Source organism: Myotis nattereri, assembly GCF_964212035.1.
Source record: "Myotis nattereri genome assembly, chromosome: 19".
Lineage (NCBI taxonomy): Eukaryota > Metazoa > Chordata > Mammalia > Chiroptera > Vespertilionidae > Myotis > Myotis nattereri.
The window spans coordinates 26,168,255-26,184,524 of NC_138095.1; the positions used below are offsets into that span (position 1 = coordinate 26,168,255).

The following is a 16,270-nucleotide window of genomic DNA, read 5'->3' on the forward strand; positions in this document are numbered from 1 at the left end:
CCAGAAAAGACCCACTTTCCAGTTACTCCCTTCTCCCTTCCAATGCACGGCTGTATGACTTAACTCTGTAGGCACTCCCCCTCCCGGTGCTGAGCACGCAGTAGGTGTTCAGTTAAACTCTCAGCGCCCAAGGCCCTTTGTCCTGGGCTGCTCTTTGCATGTTGTACTTAAGGTAGCGCCTGTTTTCGTCATTGGGGTTTTCCTAGTTTGTCCAGGGCGGGCCCAGCCCAGGGCCTGGCATGAGGCACCTTCAGCATCTCAGCACCAAATGGCAGCACTGGGAGGGGCTTAGTGACCAGCCAGCCTTTCACCCCTCTCTTTGGCACAGGAGGAAGTCCAGGCTGGGTTTGAACTCAGATCCTGGTCCCCCCCACTCACAGGCTGTGTAACCTTGAGCAAGTCACTAGCCTGGCTTTGAAAGAACGGAGAGCCCAGCCGTGCCCACCTGCCCGGTGGGTTGTGAGATTGTACCCTAAAGGCATGGCCTAGGGCCGGCCCCTAGTAGGTGTGTCCCTCCTCTCAAGGCAAATACAGAATGCCTAACGCCATTGATCTGGGTGGGGCAGGTCGCGCATTGATCTGGGTGTGTGTGTGCGTGGGAGGGGGGGGGACTTTCCCAAAGGCCCGACGCGATCTCGCCCGGGCCGGTGCAGGGTGTGGCCCAGCGGGGCTCGGGGCGGGCGAGAGGGCTGGGCGGGTTCGACCCGCCCCTCCGGGCACTCGGCCTCCCGGATGCTCCAAGCACCAGGTTTATTTGCGTTTCGGGTCCTTCTCCGGCCAGACCTCTCGCCTGGCTTCGGGGGCGCTGTTCTGGGTGGGGTGCGCCCACGCGCTGCCGGCGCAGGAGCCACCCCCGCGCCCCCTCCTCCAGCCCGCAGTGCGCCCCGCGTCCCCGCTCCCACCTCTCGCTGCGGCGGCAGACTGCAGCACGCACAGGGCGCATGCGCGGCTCGGGGGGGCGGGGCCGCGGCGACAGCTATTTATAGTAGGTGACGTCACCTTGAAATAGACCGTTAGGGCCGGCCCGCCCTTCCCCCCTCCCACTCCCGCCGCTCCCCGCCGCCCGCCCCGGCGGCTCCCACTGCGCAGGCGCCCTCCAGCGCGCCCCGCCCCTCGGCAGCAGCCTCTCCTCCCTCGGCGGCGGCGGCGGCGGCGGCCACAGCGCGCGGGGCGAGCCAGCGAGAGGGCGCGAGCGGCGCTGCGGCAGCGGAGCCTCGGGCGGCCGGCGAGCCAGTGCGCGTGCGCGGCGGCGGCCTCCTCGGCGACCCGGGAGCGAGCGGGCGAGCGAGTTAGCGATCGAGCGGTGCGGGGCGCGAGGCGAGGCCGAGCCACAGCGACATGGGGGACCGGGAGCAGCTGCTGCAGCGGGCGCGGCTGGCCGAGCAGGCGGAGCGCTACGACGACATGGCCTCCGCCATGAAGGCGGTGAGCGCGCCGAGAGCCCGGGTGGCCGGCCGGGGGGGCCCCGGCGTGGGGGCGGGAGGGGAGGCCCGGCGGCGGCTCCCTCCGGGCCCGGGGCGACCCCGCGACCCCGTTGGGCGCGGCCGCCCGCCCGTAGCCCGTACTTCCCGCGCCCGCTGGGCGTCCCCGCCATTTCCTGCGGCCGGACTCGGGTGGGGTCTCCCGGGAGGGAGCCAGTCGGGGTCGCGCGTGCAGCCCTGATGGGCGGGCGGGTGACGGGGTCCCCCGCGGGTGGGTGGGCGGGTGGGGGTCGTCGCCTCCCAGCTCGGAGCCCCGCTTGGGGGGCGGGGGTGGCCCGAGGGGTCGGGGGGGCAGACACGGTCCTCCTAGAGCGTTCTTGCAGACCTGGGGCTCACTCCCCGCTTGCCGTCCTCCGCACCCCAACTTGCAATAAAGAATCGCCTAGCTCGTGGCGCCCTGTCTCTCCTGTTTTCTCGCTGCCACGACCTGGTCTGTAATTCCGGGTCTGTTCGGCTCGGCTCGCTCGAATCGTGCTTGTCCCAGCTCCCCACGCCCGGGGGTCCGGCTTTGTGTGCGGGAGACTCCCCTCCTGCAGCCTGGGCGTGGGCTTGGGCGGGAGGACGGCGGGCCTGGGGCCCCGCTCCCTGGTGTGAGGCTGTGCCCATCTGCCCGCAGCTGAGGATGAGGATGAGGCGTGACTCCTGAGCGCGAGGAGCCAGTGCCTTTGCAGGCTCCAGACCCTCAGGGATCACCCCCACAGATCGCTTCTGCAGCCTGATTTCTGGTGGAGGATTCGGGGGTGGGGGGTGGGGGCAGCCACACCCTAACCGTGGCTCAGACACCCTCCACCTGCGTTTCTGGGAGTTGCAGTTATCCTGTTACTGTCCCTGTCTCTCAACCTTATCTTCACGTTCTCTCTAAAATGCACGTTACTTCTCTCTGCCTCAAGGTCACACAGGGGTAGAGCTACAACCGCGGCCACCAGCCTATCTGTGCATCCCGTGTGCAACCTCCTGAGACCTGGAAGGATTCGCCGGGGCCCCACCTTAGACCCAAAGAGTCTCAGACTATGGGGGAGGGAGGGGGTGGGCCCCAGAAATCTGCATTTTTTACTGGCTCTCCTGGCAGATTTTAGTGGGCTGAAGTTTGAGAATTACTTCCCTCGGTCATAGCTCATTTGCCCTTTTTGACGGCCTCTGTGAGGGGATTTTTTAGGGGAGAAGCGACACATCCAGAGGAACCCTGAAATTTCTGAGTCATCCGAAAAGCTCCTTGTAAGGCTTTTGATATTAATGTGACATGGAGGATGTTGATGAGGTCGGGGTTTGGGATTATCCAGGTAAGAAACACGCTTGAAGCGTTGTGTTTCCAGGAGTGCCCACGAACAAGGCGGGTTTGGAAATGGAAACCACAACCCGCAGCCCAGTTGTTGGCTCAGTGGTGACAGGGCATGGTGTGGGTTAGATAAGGGCTTTTCACCCACACCTGGGCCATCTGGCTTTGGAACTGCAGTCTGCGGTTCTGGAGGCCCTGTTTAAGAAAATAAATGGAAAAGATAGTCGTTTTGGAAAACTTTCACAATCAGGACTGGCCGTGTGGCCTCATTTCCTTGGAAGAGGCCCTGAGCTTTAATTTCTTGGCGATAAAGCCACTTCTGTCCACACAGCGAGTCACTTAAGTGACCTCTTCTCCCCAGTAACTGAGTGGTGCTGGGATTGGGGGGGGGCCTCTCTGGATATTTTAGGGGGGCCCTGGCTTCACCCTGTGGGTGTTGGAGCCTTTTGGGGAATGAAGGCATGAGGCCTGAAAGAAGGTGAATGGAGGTTACGGCAAAAGGACTAGAAGGTGTGTTCTGGGCGATAGGAAACCGAGGCACCCGCAAGTGGGAGGGAAGAGAAGAAGGGAGGGAGAAACAGCAGAAGAAATAGTTTGGGGCGAGAAAACGTGGGCTTTCTGTTCTTCATATCCAGGCTTGGAAAAAGGCTTTCTCGCAGCGACTTGTGTCCAGTTTTTCTCTGAGGCTTGTGGGGTATAGTATTTCACAAACCCACGGATCCGCCATGTGTGGGGAATCTGATAGCCGGACTGAACTGATGGATGGGCTGGATAAGCCAGCCAGCATCAAAAAGTCAATCCAAGCTGTAATCATGTCATCTCAGAATTGTGATAAGCCACTTCCTCAAGGTAACTCCTGTAAAAAAAAAAAAAAAAAAATAAGAACCTTTCTTATGTGTCAATATGCTTGTTTCTTCTATTAAAAAATATTTTTGTCATCGAAATTAGTGGAATATGTTTATTGGAAAGGACTTGGCAGGGTCAGTGGGAAAACTAAGTTGATGTTTGTACGTTACATTTTTAAAAATACATATATTTTATTGATTTTTTTACAGAGAGGAAGGGAGAGGCATAGAGAGTTAGAAACATTGATGAGAGAGAAACATCGATCAACTGCCTCCTGCACACTCCCTACTGGGGATTTGCCAGCAACCGAGGTACATGCCCTTGACCAGAATCGAACCTGGGACCCTTCAGTCCACAGGCAGACGCTCTATCCACTGAGCCAAACCGGCTAGGGCTGTATGTTACATTCTTAATGTTATTGAGAAGACTCAAGTCTCCATTTTATTAATGTCACAGGCCTTAAGAGCTTTTGAAAAGAGTGAATTCTAGAAGCCCTCTGGCTTTATGTGGGTTTTCCCCCAGGCAGGTAAGTAGACTGCTGTGAGGAGAACGGAGCAGCACACCTGAGTGGAGGAGTGTTCTGAGGCCACCACTCTGTGACCTTGAAACATATCTGGGCTTTGGGTCCTCTGCAGTGTAAAGCTAATGTTGGTGTAACTGTCACGCTGATTTTCGGTCTTCGTTCCTCTAACTTTTCTTTTTCCCTTTATCATATAAATGGGCATCTAATAATACTGCCTGCTTGTGATGATCCATGTTTTAATGATACCAGCGCCACCTGGAGGAGGCTGTGGGTAAGCACTAAGAAAAGTCATGGGCATCGGAATCGGTGTCTCAATCAGCTGAGAACTGCCATTCCCCACTCACTCCTAAATTTGAAGAGGCAGGAAATGTCTCAGGCAAAATACAGGAGTGCCTTCAAGCTCCTCACCTCATACGTAGTAGCTTATATGGAGGATGATAGTGGGAAGAGACATCGAAAGATTCTAGAACCCCACGTGTTTCTCAGCCCTGACAAAGCATGGGCAGAAATCCATGGGAAGGGCTTGGGGATCGGTAGTGCAGGAAACAAAGCTGCGGTTAAGGAAGCAGGAGTCAGAGAGGAAGAGGCACCTGGCCCAGGCGGGGGCAAAGGGCGCTTATCCGACAGCTGTGAGATATGGAAAATGGGAGGTGAGCAGGTGCCGTGTGAAAGGAGAGCTGCCGAGTGGCCCGGGCGAGAGAGTGTAAAGCTAACATGCTTTGAGGCGCACCAACACTGTGGTTAGTGTGAAACCCTGAAACCACACGGGGACTACAGCCCGAAATGTAGATGGAAACGAGCGAGTCCCGTTTCCCACTAAGCAGACATTTGAAATTTAATTACGGCTTTGTCATCTATTGTCTGAGGAAGGAAGAAGGCTCTGGATTCTTGCAATGTCTCAGTTAAAAGGCGCTTCAGATAGCGAACAGTTCACAGCTTTGCTGCACGAAGTGAGAGTGGTGGCCCCTGTCTGGGTTTGGGGTTTCTGAAATATCTCCAGAAGAGCTCCCACAATCAAGGAACCCACCACTGCCTTAAAGGAACCCAAAAGGTATTTTCTCCTGTCTGGAATTCTATATTAGTGGTAGGCTGTTTTCCAGAATATAGTTTGTAAGGGAGTACCCCAAATGTATTTTCCATGTTATAATTCATCAAGTTTGTGGAATTTATCATTTGACTTATTAGGCACTCAGTAAATGTTGTCTGTTATTCCATGTGTGCGTTCTCAGTCAATCTTCATAACCACTCTGGATAGATACTGTTAACTTTATTTTACAAAAGGAATTTAGAGTTTAATTTTCTCATGGTCAAGTTGTAAAGCCAGGATTTGAACTCTTAAATTTAGAACTCTCACTTTACCATATGTTAGTGCCCCGTGAGGCTAAGGGATAATATTTCTAGTATACGTTCTGGTATATTAGCCGTTGTCATTATCAGTGATGAAATTCTAAGCCTTTTACGTCAGTGGGCTTCCTGAACACAAAAGCTCATCTATTAGATGTAAGTTATTTTTGCCGTTTGATTAGGAATGGAATCTACTGGCCCTGGCTCGGTAGCTCAGTTGGTTAGAGCATCATCCCAATATGTTGAGGTTTCAGGTTCTATTCCCAGTTAGGGCACATACAGAATCAACTAATGAATGCAAATCAATGCTTGCCTTTCCCTCCCTCCTTCCTTTCAAGTCAATTAAAAAAATAAAACCAGAATCTACTACTTAACAGATCTTAGCTGCAGCAGAGGAGCATAAAAGGCAAAATCACACATTTGGATTTTGCTTTTTCTCTTATTTTATTTTTTAAATACATTGATTTGAGAGAGAAAAACAATGATGAGAATCATTGATTGGCTGCCTCCTGCATACCCCCTATTGGGGATTGAGCCTGCAACCTTGGGCATGTGCCCTGATCTGGAATGGAACCGTGACCACCTGGTTCATCAACCAACCGAGTTACTTTAATTTTTTTCCTCACCCGAGGATATTTTTTCCATTGATTCTAGAGAGAGTGGGGGAGGGGTGGGGGAGGAGCAACGAGAGTGACTGATTGGTTGCCTCCTACACGGTTGCAGGCACCCAAGTACCTGCCCTTGACTGGGGGCATCAAACACAAGACTCTGGTCTGCAGGCTGATGCTCTAACCACTGAGAAAGCTGGTCAGGACAGGATTTTGCTTATTCTCTTGAAGACCAAGATTTTTTAAGCTTAATTGAAAATACTAATGGGCTTTGAGTCCCTGCTATGAATTAAGTGCAGGGCTGTGTTAAATTATAATGTATTTTAAGAAACGGGTGCACTTGGCACCAGTTGTTTTTCTGTGTTGCCTTTATATTTTATAAGCCCATAGACCCCCAGATTTCAGGCTTTAGGTTGTTAGGAAAATCGTTAGTGTCCAAGTGGAGGCCACCTATTTTCTGTCGCCCTCCTCCTTGCTGCCATGGCATTCCTCTCTGGTGATGGGTGTTGGCACTTTCCTGTGATCAGAGCCTGGCACAGCTTCGGAAACCTTCAGTGTGGTGCTGCAGTAATGCCATTCACATGGGGTTGTATTCAACTCCTGCCAGTTCCTGCAAAAATGTCCAGTCAGGTCAAGAGCAGGACCCAGGCAGTCTCAGTGGTACAAGGGTGGCTGTTTTCATGAATACTAAGCTTGAGTAGATATTAACTACCTGAACTCATCTGCTCTCAGCTGGCAGTTGAGCCCCTGGTGGCCTTACAGACCTGCAGCCTCACCCTGGCGAGGACAGGGCGCGGTCTTTCCTGGCCTGGGCAAGTGGTGACGGATGGTGACTTGCCAGCTTGGAACCAGGCAGAATCCTCACTTTCAGGGCTTTGACTCGAGGGAGAGTCAGCCAAGAAAGCTTTCATCCCTCTAACTCACTTTAAAAAAGAAAACATGTACAGATGTATAGGACTCTGCCACAGAAGCCTGAAGATTTTGTGATGTGGTTGTTTATCTGTTTATGAAAATCGTTTTCTTCTGTTATAAACTAGTATCAAAAGCAAACTAGCTGGTAGTGTGTGGGTGGGGCAACGATGGAAGGTGGGGTGGTAGTGTGTGGAGTAGCTGTGAAGGGTGGGAGTGCCATTCAGGGGAAGTAACAGCCTCAGCTGTGGCCTGGCCGCTCGGGGATGGGATTTTTGTTTGCTCAGTATTACTTTTAAGGCTGGCTGTTTCCCAGAATAAGAACTTTAAGTTTTCCCAAATACTCCCTGTGCTATTTTTAGCAGTGGATCTATTTTTACTCGCAAACGAATAGTTTATTGCCTGGTGAGTTAGTGGGAGGAGGCCCTGAGGGATTTCTGAGTAAGCCAGCAGTGTCATAGGAAGAGAAGTGAATTCATGGTAGGCCAGGTTATTTGTGACTTTTCTTCGTCATGCTGTGTAATGTGGAAGCAGAGAGAAGGGGGAAGGGAGTGCCCAGGCCTGGGAGTTGGTGTGGCCCAAGGCTGTGTGGTAAGGATACCAGTCCTGTGGCTGACAAGGAGCCCGTCCTTAAAGGAAGTGGAGAGCAGGGCCCACCAATTCAAGATTTACAGAGGAGTGTAAGCAGGAGGGAACGAGGTGGGGAGAGAGCAGGAGGAGAAGGCAGGGGGCTGTGAGCAGAGGTGGGGGAGCCCTCACAGATGGGGTGACATGCGAAGGCTTAGTGCCTTGAGCCGCTGCAAGAGGGCAGCTGACCTGCGGCATCAGAGCGGAAGGAAGGTTGAGGGCCATGGTCTAGGTCTCTTCCATCTTGACAATTCTCTGTCTTGCCTTCATGTTCCTCATTGGGAACCATGATTACAGAGACGCAGGAAGTCATCCCCATAGAATCCCCAGATGATCATGTTGGTTCCGTGTCCGTGTGGGTGGGACCAGCAGGCAGTGCTTTCCTTTCTTCCCATTAGGCCACATCGCCTCCCAGTGTCTGCCCCGCTTAGTGCAGGACTAGACTTCTCTCTGGGTCTCCTGGCTCCAGTCTTTTGGAATTTGAAGTGTTGGGAACTGGGCTAACTAATATTATGAAGGTTATTTACAACAAGTATCGCCAGTCAGCACCGGCTAGGAATCTGTTTTGTTTTAATGGGCCATCTGATTTTCCTTTGACCTATAATTTTTCTTCCCATCTGGGAACACTCCCAGTTTTCTTGAGTTATTTGATCAAGTAATAAACCTATCTTCATTCCATAAGTTACTCTTTGTTAACTGAGTTGTAAGCCAGGATGATAAAGGAAATACCATATTTAAATGTATCCAGTTGGGTCCTGGCTGGGGTTCTGGGCACAGGGCTTGCCTGGTGATGTTAGTCACCCTCAGCTGATGCTGACGGTGATTCACTCAGACTGGCAGGCAACCAGGTGATTGTTACATAAACACGAAACCTCCTAGTAAATTATTTTCCTTGTGGAGGTGTCATTAAAAATACTGCCCAGTAGCCTTCTCTGGCAGTTTATTTCTGAGGGAGAAAGGGAATGCTGCATGAATTCCTGAAATGCACAGGTACACCCACATTTCATGTACATTAGTGACATCAGCCTCGTGCCTTCACCAGGCCTTTTATCTGTCAGGAAAAATGGGAGCCTCGGATTTGGGCGCTGCGGTCCTTGGAGATCATTTGGGCTGATCCCCCTTTTGCTTTTGATGAAAGGTGATTTATGCCGGGTCACACCCGAGCTCAGGCTAAACTCCAGGTGGCCTTGGTACGAACATCCTGTGTGGTATGTAATGTGTCTCAGATATGCACTGTGGAGAGTTACTTTGTGTAACTTTGCAGCAGCCTAACAAGCAGCTTCATCAGTCAAGGATGGAGAGTAACGGGACTCCGGATGGAGACATTAGCATTTTCATGTCAAGTGGCTTAGTCAGATGTACTTACTGCAAGATCTAGGGGGCTCTCCAAATTCTGTTCTTGCTTCAGGTTATGTTTTATTGACTATTGGCCCTGGAAAAGAGTTATTCTAGACTCGAGAATCTAGAGGATTCGAGCATTCTGAGACTTCAGAGTATTTGAGACAGAATTTCGATTTATGAGGGTTTCTTCCTTAAAAGACCAAATTATCAAACAAATATCTACAAAGACTATGTTTCTAATAAACAGATGATGATTAAAGGTACTGACTGTTGGGGAAAACTAGTCGGGTTACAGGTCTTCAACGAGTTGAAGGGAGCATGGATGTGGGTGAGTAGAGAGACTGGCAGATCACAGAGACCACAGAGCTAAGAGACCCCACTCGGCCGGCATGAGGAGGAATGGGGAACCTGGCTGCAGGCAGCTGCCCTGGGGGAATGGGCAGGAGGCGGCTTGTAGGCAAAGACAAGGCTGAAGAGAGAAGGGGGTTGGCATCATTGAGTTGGCAGAGGAGGAGAAAATCCAGGCTAAGGATCATGGCAAAGGAATAGGGAACTGGGGACAGGGAAATAAATAGATTAGAGAGGGAGCTGGTATTTTTGTTTTGTCCGGGCTTTGTTGAAGAGTTGGGCGGTAGTGCATAATTGCTTGTTTCATTTTTTAAGAACTTGGCACAAGTTTCCTAATTTTACACAAAATGATTACATTTGTTGCTTATGTTCGTTTTTAAAATCTCGGATTCTCCACTGCTCAGTCTCCTCAGTCCGTGTTAAGCGTGTCTGTTTTTAATATGCTGTTAATAGCTTTCTCCATTGAACTTGGCTTTTCCCCTCCACTGGAGGAGGTTCTGTCCTTACTTGGTTTGACTTACAGTAAGACCTTTCTGTTGTTGGTTATTTTATGGTTTCCCAAGTGCTTCTCTTGACCAGCAGGTCATATAATTAAGGAATCGCCCTACTTTATAGACGATACAGGCCAGTGTAGCAACTTCCTGGCCTTGCTGAGGCCTGGACCGAGGTTTTTTTACTCCAAGTTTGCATTAGTTTCCTAGTGCTGCCCCCCAAAGTCCCACCCGTTGGGTGGCTTCCAACAGCAGAAACGTGCAGAGCTGTGCTCCCTCCGAAGCTTTGGGGCAGAACTCCCCTCGCCTCTGTCCTAGCTCCTGGTTGTCATTGGTGTTCCTGGGCTTGTAGACACGGCACTCCAGTTTCTGCCTCCACCATCACAGGGTGTTCTCTGTGTTTGTTTGCCTCGAAACCTCCTTTTCCTTATAAGGGCAGCAATCATTGGATGTAGGATCCACCCTAATGCAGTATGACTTCATCTTAACTGATTATATCTGCAAAGGTCCTACTTCCAAATAAGGTCACATAACCAGGTGCTACAGATTCGGACTTCAACAGAACTTTTTGGGGGACAAAGTTTAGCAACAACACAGTCCATTGTTCTTCTACCAATGACATAGCTTGGAGGTGGCGGCATGGAGAACTACGTAATGGAACTTGCAGCTTGTCACATGTAACAGTACCAGGTAAAGCAGTTGGTGCTTCCATCCTTGATGGCCAGTCAGGGTTTCCTGTCAGGTAGGTGGAGCGAAGCTCGCTGCCGAGTAGCTCTACTTCCTTTCAGGGCGGAGGCCGGGGTCACTTTACTGTCCCTAATGCATCCGCTTTGTCTTAGCGGAGGGAGGGCTGGGCGTCCCAGTGGGATTCCACGGAACCACACGGGCTGAAACTGGCCCTTAGACTGTGTGGTGTTTGATCTCCTCTGTGAAGCGCTTACCTATTAATATGTATATGAGGGCGGTTTCATTGCTTCTTTCTAGAATATAAAGCTGGGAGTAGAATCTGGAACAGACTTCTGATCTGTAAGTTTTGAACATTTGACAAAGGAATCGCACGATCTTATTGTCGAGAATATCTTTTGCAGAATAGCTGAACCTTCGGGCTTTTCCACCCACCTTTATGTACCATCCCCTCACAACCTTCCCATGGTTACCTTCCCCCCATACCTCTGCCAAGGTGAAGGCAACATCTTATAAGGTCTGGATTAGGGATTTCTCAAAACCCTTATGAGTCTCAAGTATTTGTTTATTTGGTGAGCTTACAGTCTTCCTTCAGATAGGATCCGTGTCTGATTGGTTTTCCTCCAGACTGGCTTGTCCATAATCTTGCTTTCGAGAAGGGTTGTTGGTTAGAATGAAGGGAAGGCTTTCCAAGATTTTCGGACTAGGATCTCAGTGTTAATATCTTCGGCATTTTGCAGGTGACAGAGCTCAACGAACCTCTCTCCAATGAAGATCGAAACCTCCTCTCTGTGGCCTACAAGAACGTGGTTGGCGCCAGGCGATCTTCCTGGAGGGTCATCAGCAGCATCGAGCAGAAGACCATGGCCGACGGGAACGAGAAGAAGCTGGAGAAAGTGAAGGCTTACCGGGAGAAGATCGAGAAGGAGCTGGAAACGGTGTGCAACGACGTCCTGGCCCTGCTGGACAAGTTCCTCATCAAGAACTGCAACGACTTCCAGTACGAGAGCAAGGTGTTCTACCTGAAGATGAAGGGCGACTACTACCGCTACCTGGCGGAGGTGGCTTCCGGCGAGAAGAAAAACAGTGTGGTCGAAGCTTCCGAGGCGGCCTACAAGGAAGCCTTTGAAATCAGCAAAGAGCACATGCAGCCGACGCACCCCATCCGGCTGGGCCTGGCCCTCAACTTCTCCGTGTTCTACTATGAGATCCAGAATGCGCCCGAGCAGGCCTGCCTCTTAGCCAAACAAGCCTTCGATGACGCCATAGCTGAGCTGGACACACTAAACGAGGATTCCTATAAGGACTCCACGCTCATCATGCAGTTGCTGCGAGACAACCTCACCCTCTGGACGAGCGACCAGCAGGATGAAGAAGCAGGAGAAGGCAACTGAAGAGCCTGCAGGTTCCCGCCCTTCCTCCACCCACCGCCCCCCTCATCACTGATTCTTCCTCGCCACAATCACTAAATATCTAGTGCTAAACCTCTCTGTATTGGCAGCGCCGCTACTCAGATCTGCTCCCCCGCCCCCTGGGAAGCAGTTTCAGATCCATCTTCATGGGCATAGCTGGATCGATGGTTGCTTGGAGCCCACGGGAACTTTCTTTTGAATTGTGTAGACAAGTGCGTTCTGAATGAGGCATTTTACTATGCCTGTCGGTAGTTGTGAAAGCGATGGGGAAGTTTAGAAAGGAGAATTAGCCAAAACCGGCTACAATGATATTTAAAAGATCCATTTAAAATGAGCTGATAGTGTTTTGTTAATAAGCAGTACATCTTGTGCATGCAAAAAAGAATTCATCCCTCCCACCTCTTCTTCCTTCAACTAATGGAAAACTGTTAAGGGAAGCTGATACAAAGAGAACACTCCCTTCTTTCCGTCAGCTTTATATAAACTGTTCACGTGAGGTTTCAGTAGCGCCTTGTTTTGCCTCTTTAAGTTATGATGTGCACAAACCTTCTTAAATGCAGTGCATCTAAAGTTTTGATACCTGTAACTTTGTTTTGGTTGCGATTGTTTAAGAATCATGGATTTATTTTTTGTAACCCTTTGGCTATTGTCCTTGTGTATCCTGACAGCACCACGTGTGTCAGCCCCTGTCAATCAAGATGGGTAATTATTGAAATGCCAGACTTCTAAATTAAATGTTTTGGAATTCAGTGGGTAAATAAATGCTGCTTTGGGGATATCGCTAGGCGTGTGGTCTTCATTTCCCCTCCTCAAGGAGCTGTGTAGCAGCTCACCACCTTGAATCCTGGTTTGTGTCTCAAATATGAAGCGTTTTTCACACAATAAGTTCTTTTACCTGCTGGTTCCATTACACATTTTGTAATATACACATAAGACTCCTGCATTTTAAATAGTTTTCTGTGAGCCCAGCCAACATAGCCTCTCTCTCTTTTTTTAAAAATATATTTTATTGACTTTTTACAGAGAGGAAGGGAGCAGGATAAAGAGTTAGAAACATCGATGAGAGAGAAACATCGATCAGCTGCCTCCTGCACACTCCCTACTGGGGATGTGCCCGCAACCAAGGTGCATGCCCTTGACCGGAATCGAACCTGGGACCCTTCAGTCCGCAGGCCGATGCTCTATCCACTGAGCCAAACTGGTTAGGACCAACATAGCCTCTCTTACCCGCTCACTCTCCCTGAAAACTGGTGCTTAATGGGAGCCTCTGAAAGGCCAGGCCCGAGTTTAGCTTGGGAGGGAGGGTGTTTGTCCCACCCTATGGATGCTGGTTGGTATTTAAACTCAAGGTACATACTGAGCTTATACATGTCCTCAAAAATTTATTTTTAAACCTTTTTTTTAAAAAAAATACTGATTTTGGAGAGAGGGAGAGAGATAGAAACATCAATGATGAGACAGAATCATTGATTGGCTGCCTCCTGCACGCCTGACATTGGGGATTGAGCCACAACCTGGGCATGTGCCAGTGACTGGGAAACGACCAGCGACCTCTTAGTGCTGGGGTTGACACTCAGCCGCTGAGCCACACCAGCTGGCCCTCAAATTTTCTTAATATTTTTCCTGTATTAGGTGTCATAAAATGTTAGGGACACAACCTGGATTCCTGAAATAACCTTTACTGATTAATATTAAGAAAGCTTTGAGTAGTCTTTAAAATTGAAAAATGAACCTCCGTGTGAGTTAAAAAGAAAAAGACCTAAACTCTTAAGCAGAGGTCCTCAAACTTTTTAAACAGGGGCCAGTTCACTGTCCCTCAGACATTCCACACATGCGCACTGCGGGCCCGGGACGAGTTGGCTGCTAAGCAGGACAGGCAGCGGCAAAAACACCGGGCGGGCCGGATAAATGTTTTCGGCCGGCCTCATGTGGCCCGCGGGCCGTAGTTTGAGGACCCCTGCTCTTAAGCATGCTCCCCATTTCTTGCTCCCCAAGACTTGAGGTTCAGCATTACCAGTTGGACTCTTCCTCAGGTGATGACTCCAGCCCCTCACAATTGTTAGCACCTCCAGTGCCGTGCCTGGAACCAACAGATTGGCTCAGTTGATTTTAGAGAGAAACATCGCTTGCCTCCCATACACACCCTTACCCCGAAACCTAGGTATGTGCCCTGACCGGGAATCGAACCCCCAACCACTTAGTGTACAGGATGATGCTCCAACCAACCGAGCCACCGGCCAGGGCTTAACTACTTTATTCTTGACTAAAGCTTGGTATTAGCCTGGCGAAACGACCCAGTTTCTGTCCTTGAGCTTATATTGTGGTGGCACACAGAACTTTTAAGCATGGAAGTTTAACCTGTTTTCTCATTTTGAAGTAGAGGAATGACCCACGTGTTAATAAAAACTCCTTAGGAAGCCTGCTCCAAGTTGGCCTAGTTGCTAGCTAAAATGGTTACTGAGTCTCACTTCAATTAGGTCAGGTATTTTAAAGCTACAAGCTTTCCGTGGCCAAGACACTGGGCTTCGACAAACCTGGACACGAAACGTGTTCTTACGGCCTGGCTGGTGTGTCTGGGTTGGGGCGTCGTCCTGTACACCCAGAGGTGGCGGTTTGATTCCTGCTCAGGGCACATAAGTAGGCTGCAGGTTCGATCCCCTAATGGGGCCTCTGTGGGAGGCAAACGACCAGTGTTTCTCACGATGTTTCTCTCTCTCCCTTCTCTCTGAAATCAATAAAAAACACACCAAAAACTGTTCTTACATTGAAGTGCTCCTCAGAGCAGGGGCTGTGGGAAATCTTTCATTTCATGTCTGTCTTGTGAAAGGTTTTGTGTCCACCCTCCAGATGATGAAACAGGAGCAGAGCTGTGGACCTCGAATTCACACAGCTGGGAAGTCAGGAGGACCGCCTCTGCCCAAGACTTCTGCTAAGTCAGAGCTCTCCCCGCCCTCGGCTACCTGTGCGCCAGGCAGCCTTGACAAGCCACACGGCCTTCAAGGTTCCAGCCCCTCATTAAGTTTATTTCCCCAAAGTACAGCTGCCGTGCCACTGTGCAAAGCAGGGGGAAGGAAGTAACATTTGCTGGTTGCCTTCTGTGGGGCCTTACTTAGTGGACAATTCAAAGCTGACCTTCTGTGAAGAAGGTTGTAGCTCCGAGAGGAAAAGTGACTTTCCTGTGATTGCACAACTGGCAAGTGGCAGAGCCCGAAGGCCCTTGTTCTCTGCAAAAACATGTTGCCTGCAGGCAGACAGTGGGAGCCTGACACTCCAGGTCTTCCTGGATGGGACCTCTTCCTCCTCAACCAGACTTACCTCGCTTGCCTCTTCAGCCAGGCCCCACTCCCTGGTCTCGATTGATATATTGATTTCAGAGAGGAAGGGAGAGGGAAAGATAGAAACATCAATGATGAGAGAATCGTTGATCGTCTGCCTCCTGCACACCCTCTACTGGGGATTGAGCCCCCAACCCGGGCTTGTGCCCAGACCAGGAATAGAACCATGACCTCCTGGTTCATAGGTCGACGCTCAGCCGCGCCGATTGGGCTGCCTGGTCTTTTTTTGCTGCCCCACTCCCACCACCAGGCGTATCCAGGGCCCTGATATTTTTCCTCCTCCTATTCCTTGGAGCGCCTTCTACCAGGAGAGGAGGTACCTGTAGGTGCTACAGCTATAGCATGACTCAGAGGTGGACCCATCCACCACCAGTTGAATTCTTTCCCCGGCTGGACTCAGCTTGTTCAGCCTGCTCTCTCACTTTGGCTCAAGCCATTACTCTCCTCTCTGGAATGGCTTTCTTCTCTTGGCCCACTCAAACCCTCATTGTGAAATCCCACCTTCTCCTGCCTGCTGCAGTCTGCCCCTCTCTGGGCTCCTGTACTGTCGGTCTGTGCCACACCTGACACCACTTCGTCTTCACTCATTCAGCAAACACTATATGGTGGACATTGGGCGGGTGCTAGGGGTACCTGGGTGAGTTACCTGTCCTCCTGGTGCTGACATTCCAGTGGGGGAGCTACACTAAAAATATAAAATAATAAAGTAACTATGAAAATGGCACTTAGGTCCTTTTCCAGGGCCTAGCACACAGTTCACAATAAGAATTTGTTTTTAGAAAAAATTCATGAATGTCCAGTCGTCGTGGTTCAGTGGTTGAATGTCGACCTATGAACCAGGAGGTCACAGTTCGATGCCTGGTCAGGGCACATGCCCGGGTTGCAGGCTTGATCCTGTGTGGGGTGTGCAGGAGGCAACCAATCGATGATTCTCTCTCATCATTGGTGTTTCTATTTCTCCCTCTCCCTTCTCTGAAATAAAAAATATATATATATTTTAAAAATTCATGAATAATTGATTGACTTGAGGGCAGAATTTTTAAAA

At 50.5% G+C, this 16,270-nt stretch overlaps 1 protein-coding gene across 1 annotated transcript; it reads left to right on the forward strand.

Moving 5' to 3' along the window:
- Positions 1-1,149: 1,149 nt before the first annotated feature.
- YWHAH (tyrosine 3-monooxygenase/tryptophan 5-monooxygenase activation protein eta) lies at positions 1,150-12,666 on the forward strand. The gene is made up of 2 exons (XM_081114075.1): positions 1,150-1,425; positions 11,219-12,666. The coding sequence occupies exons 1-2, from the start codon at positions 1,339-1,341 to the stop codon at positions 11,870-11,872; spliced, it is 741 nt and encodes a 246-aa protein (XP_080970201.1). The 5' UTR covers positions 1,150-1,338; the 3' UTR covers positions 11,873-12,666.
- Positions 12,667-16,270: the final 3,604 nt, after the last annotated feature.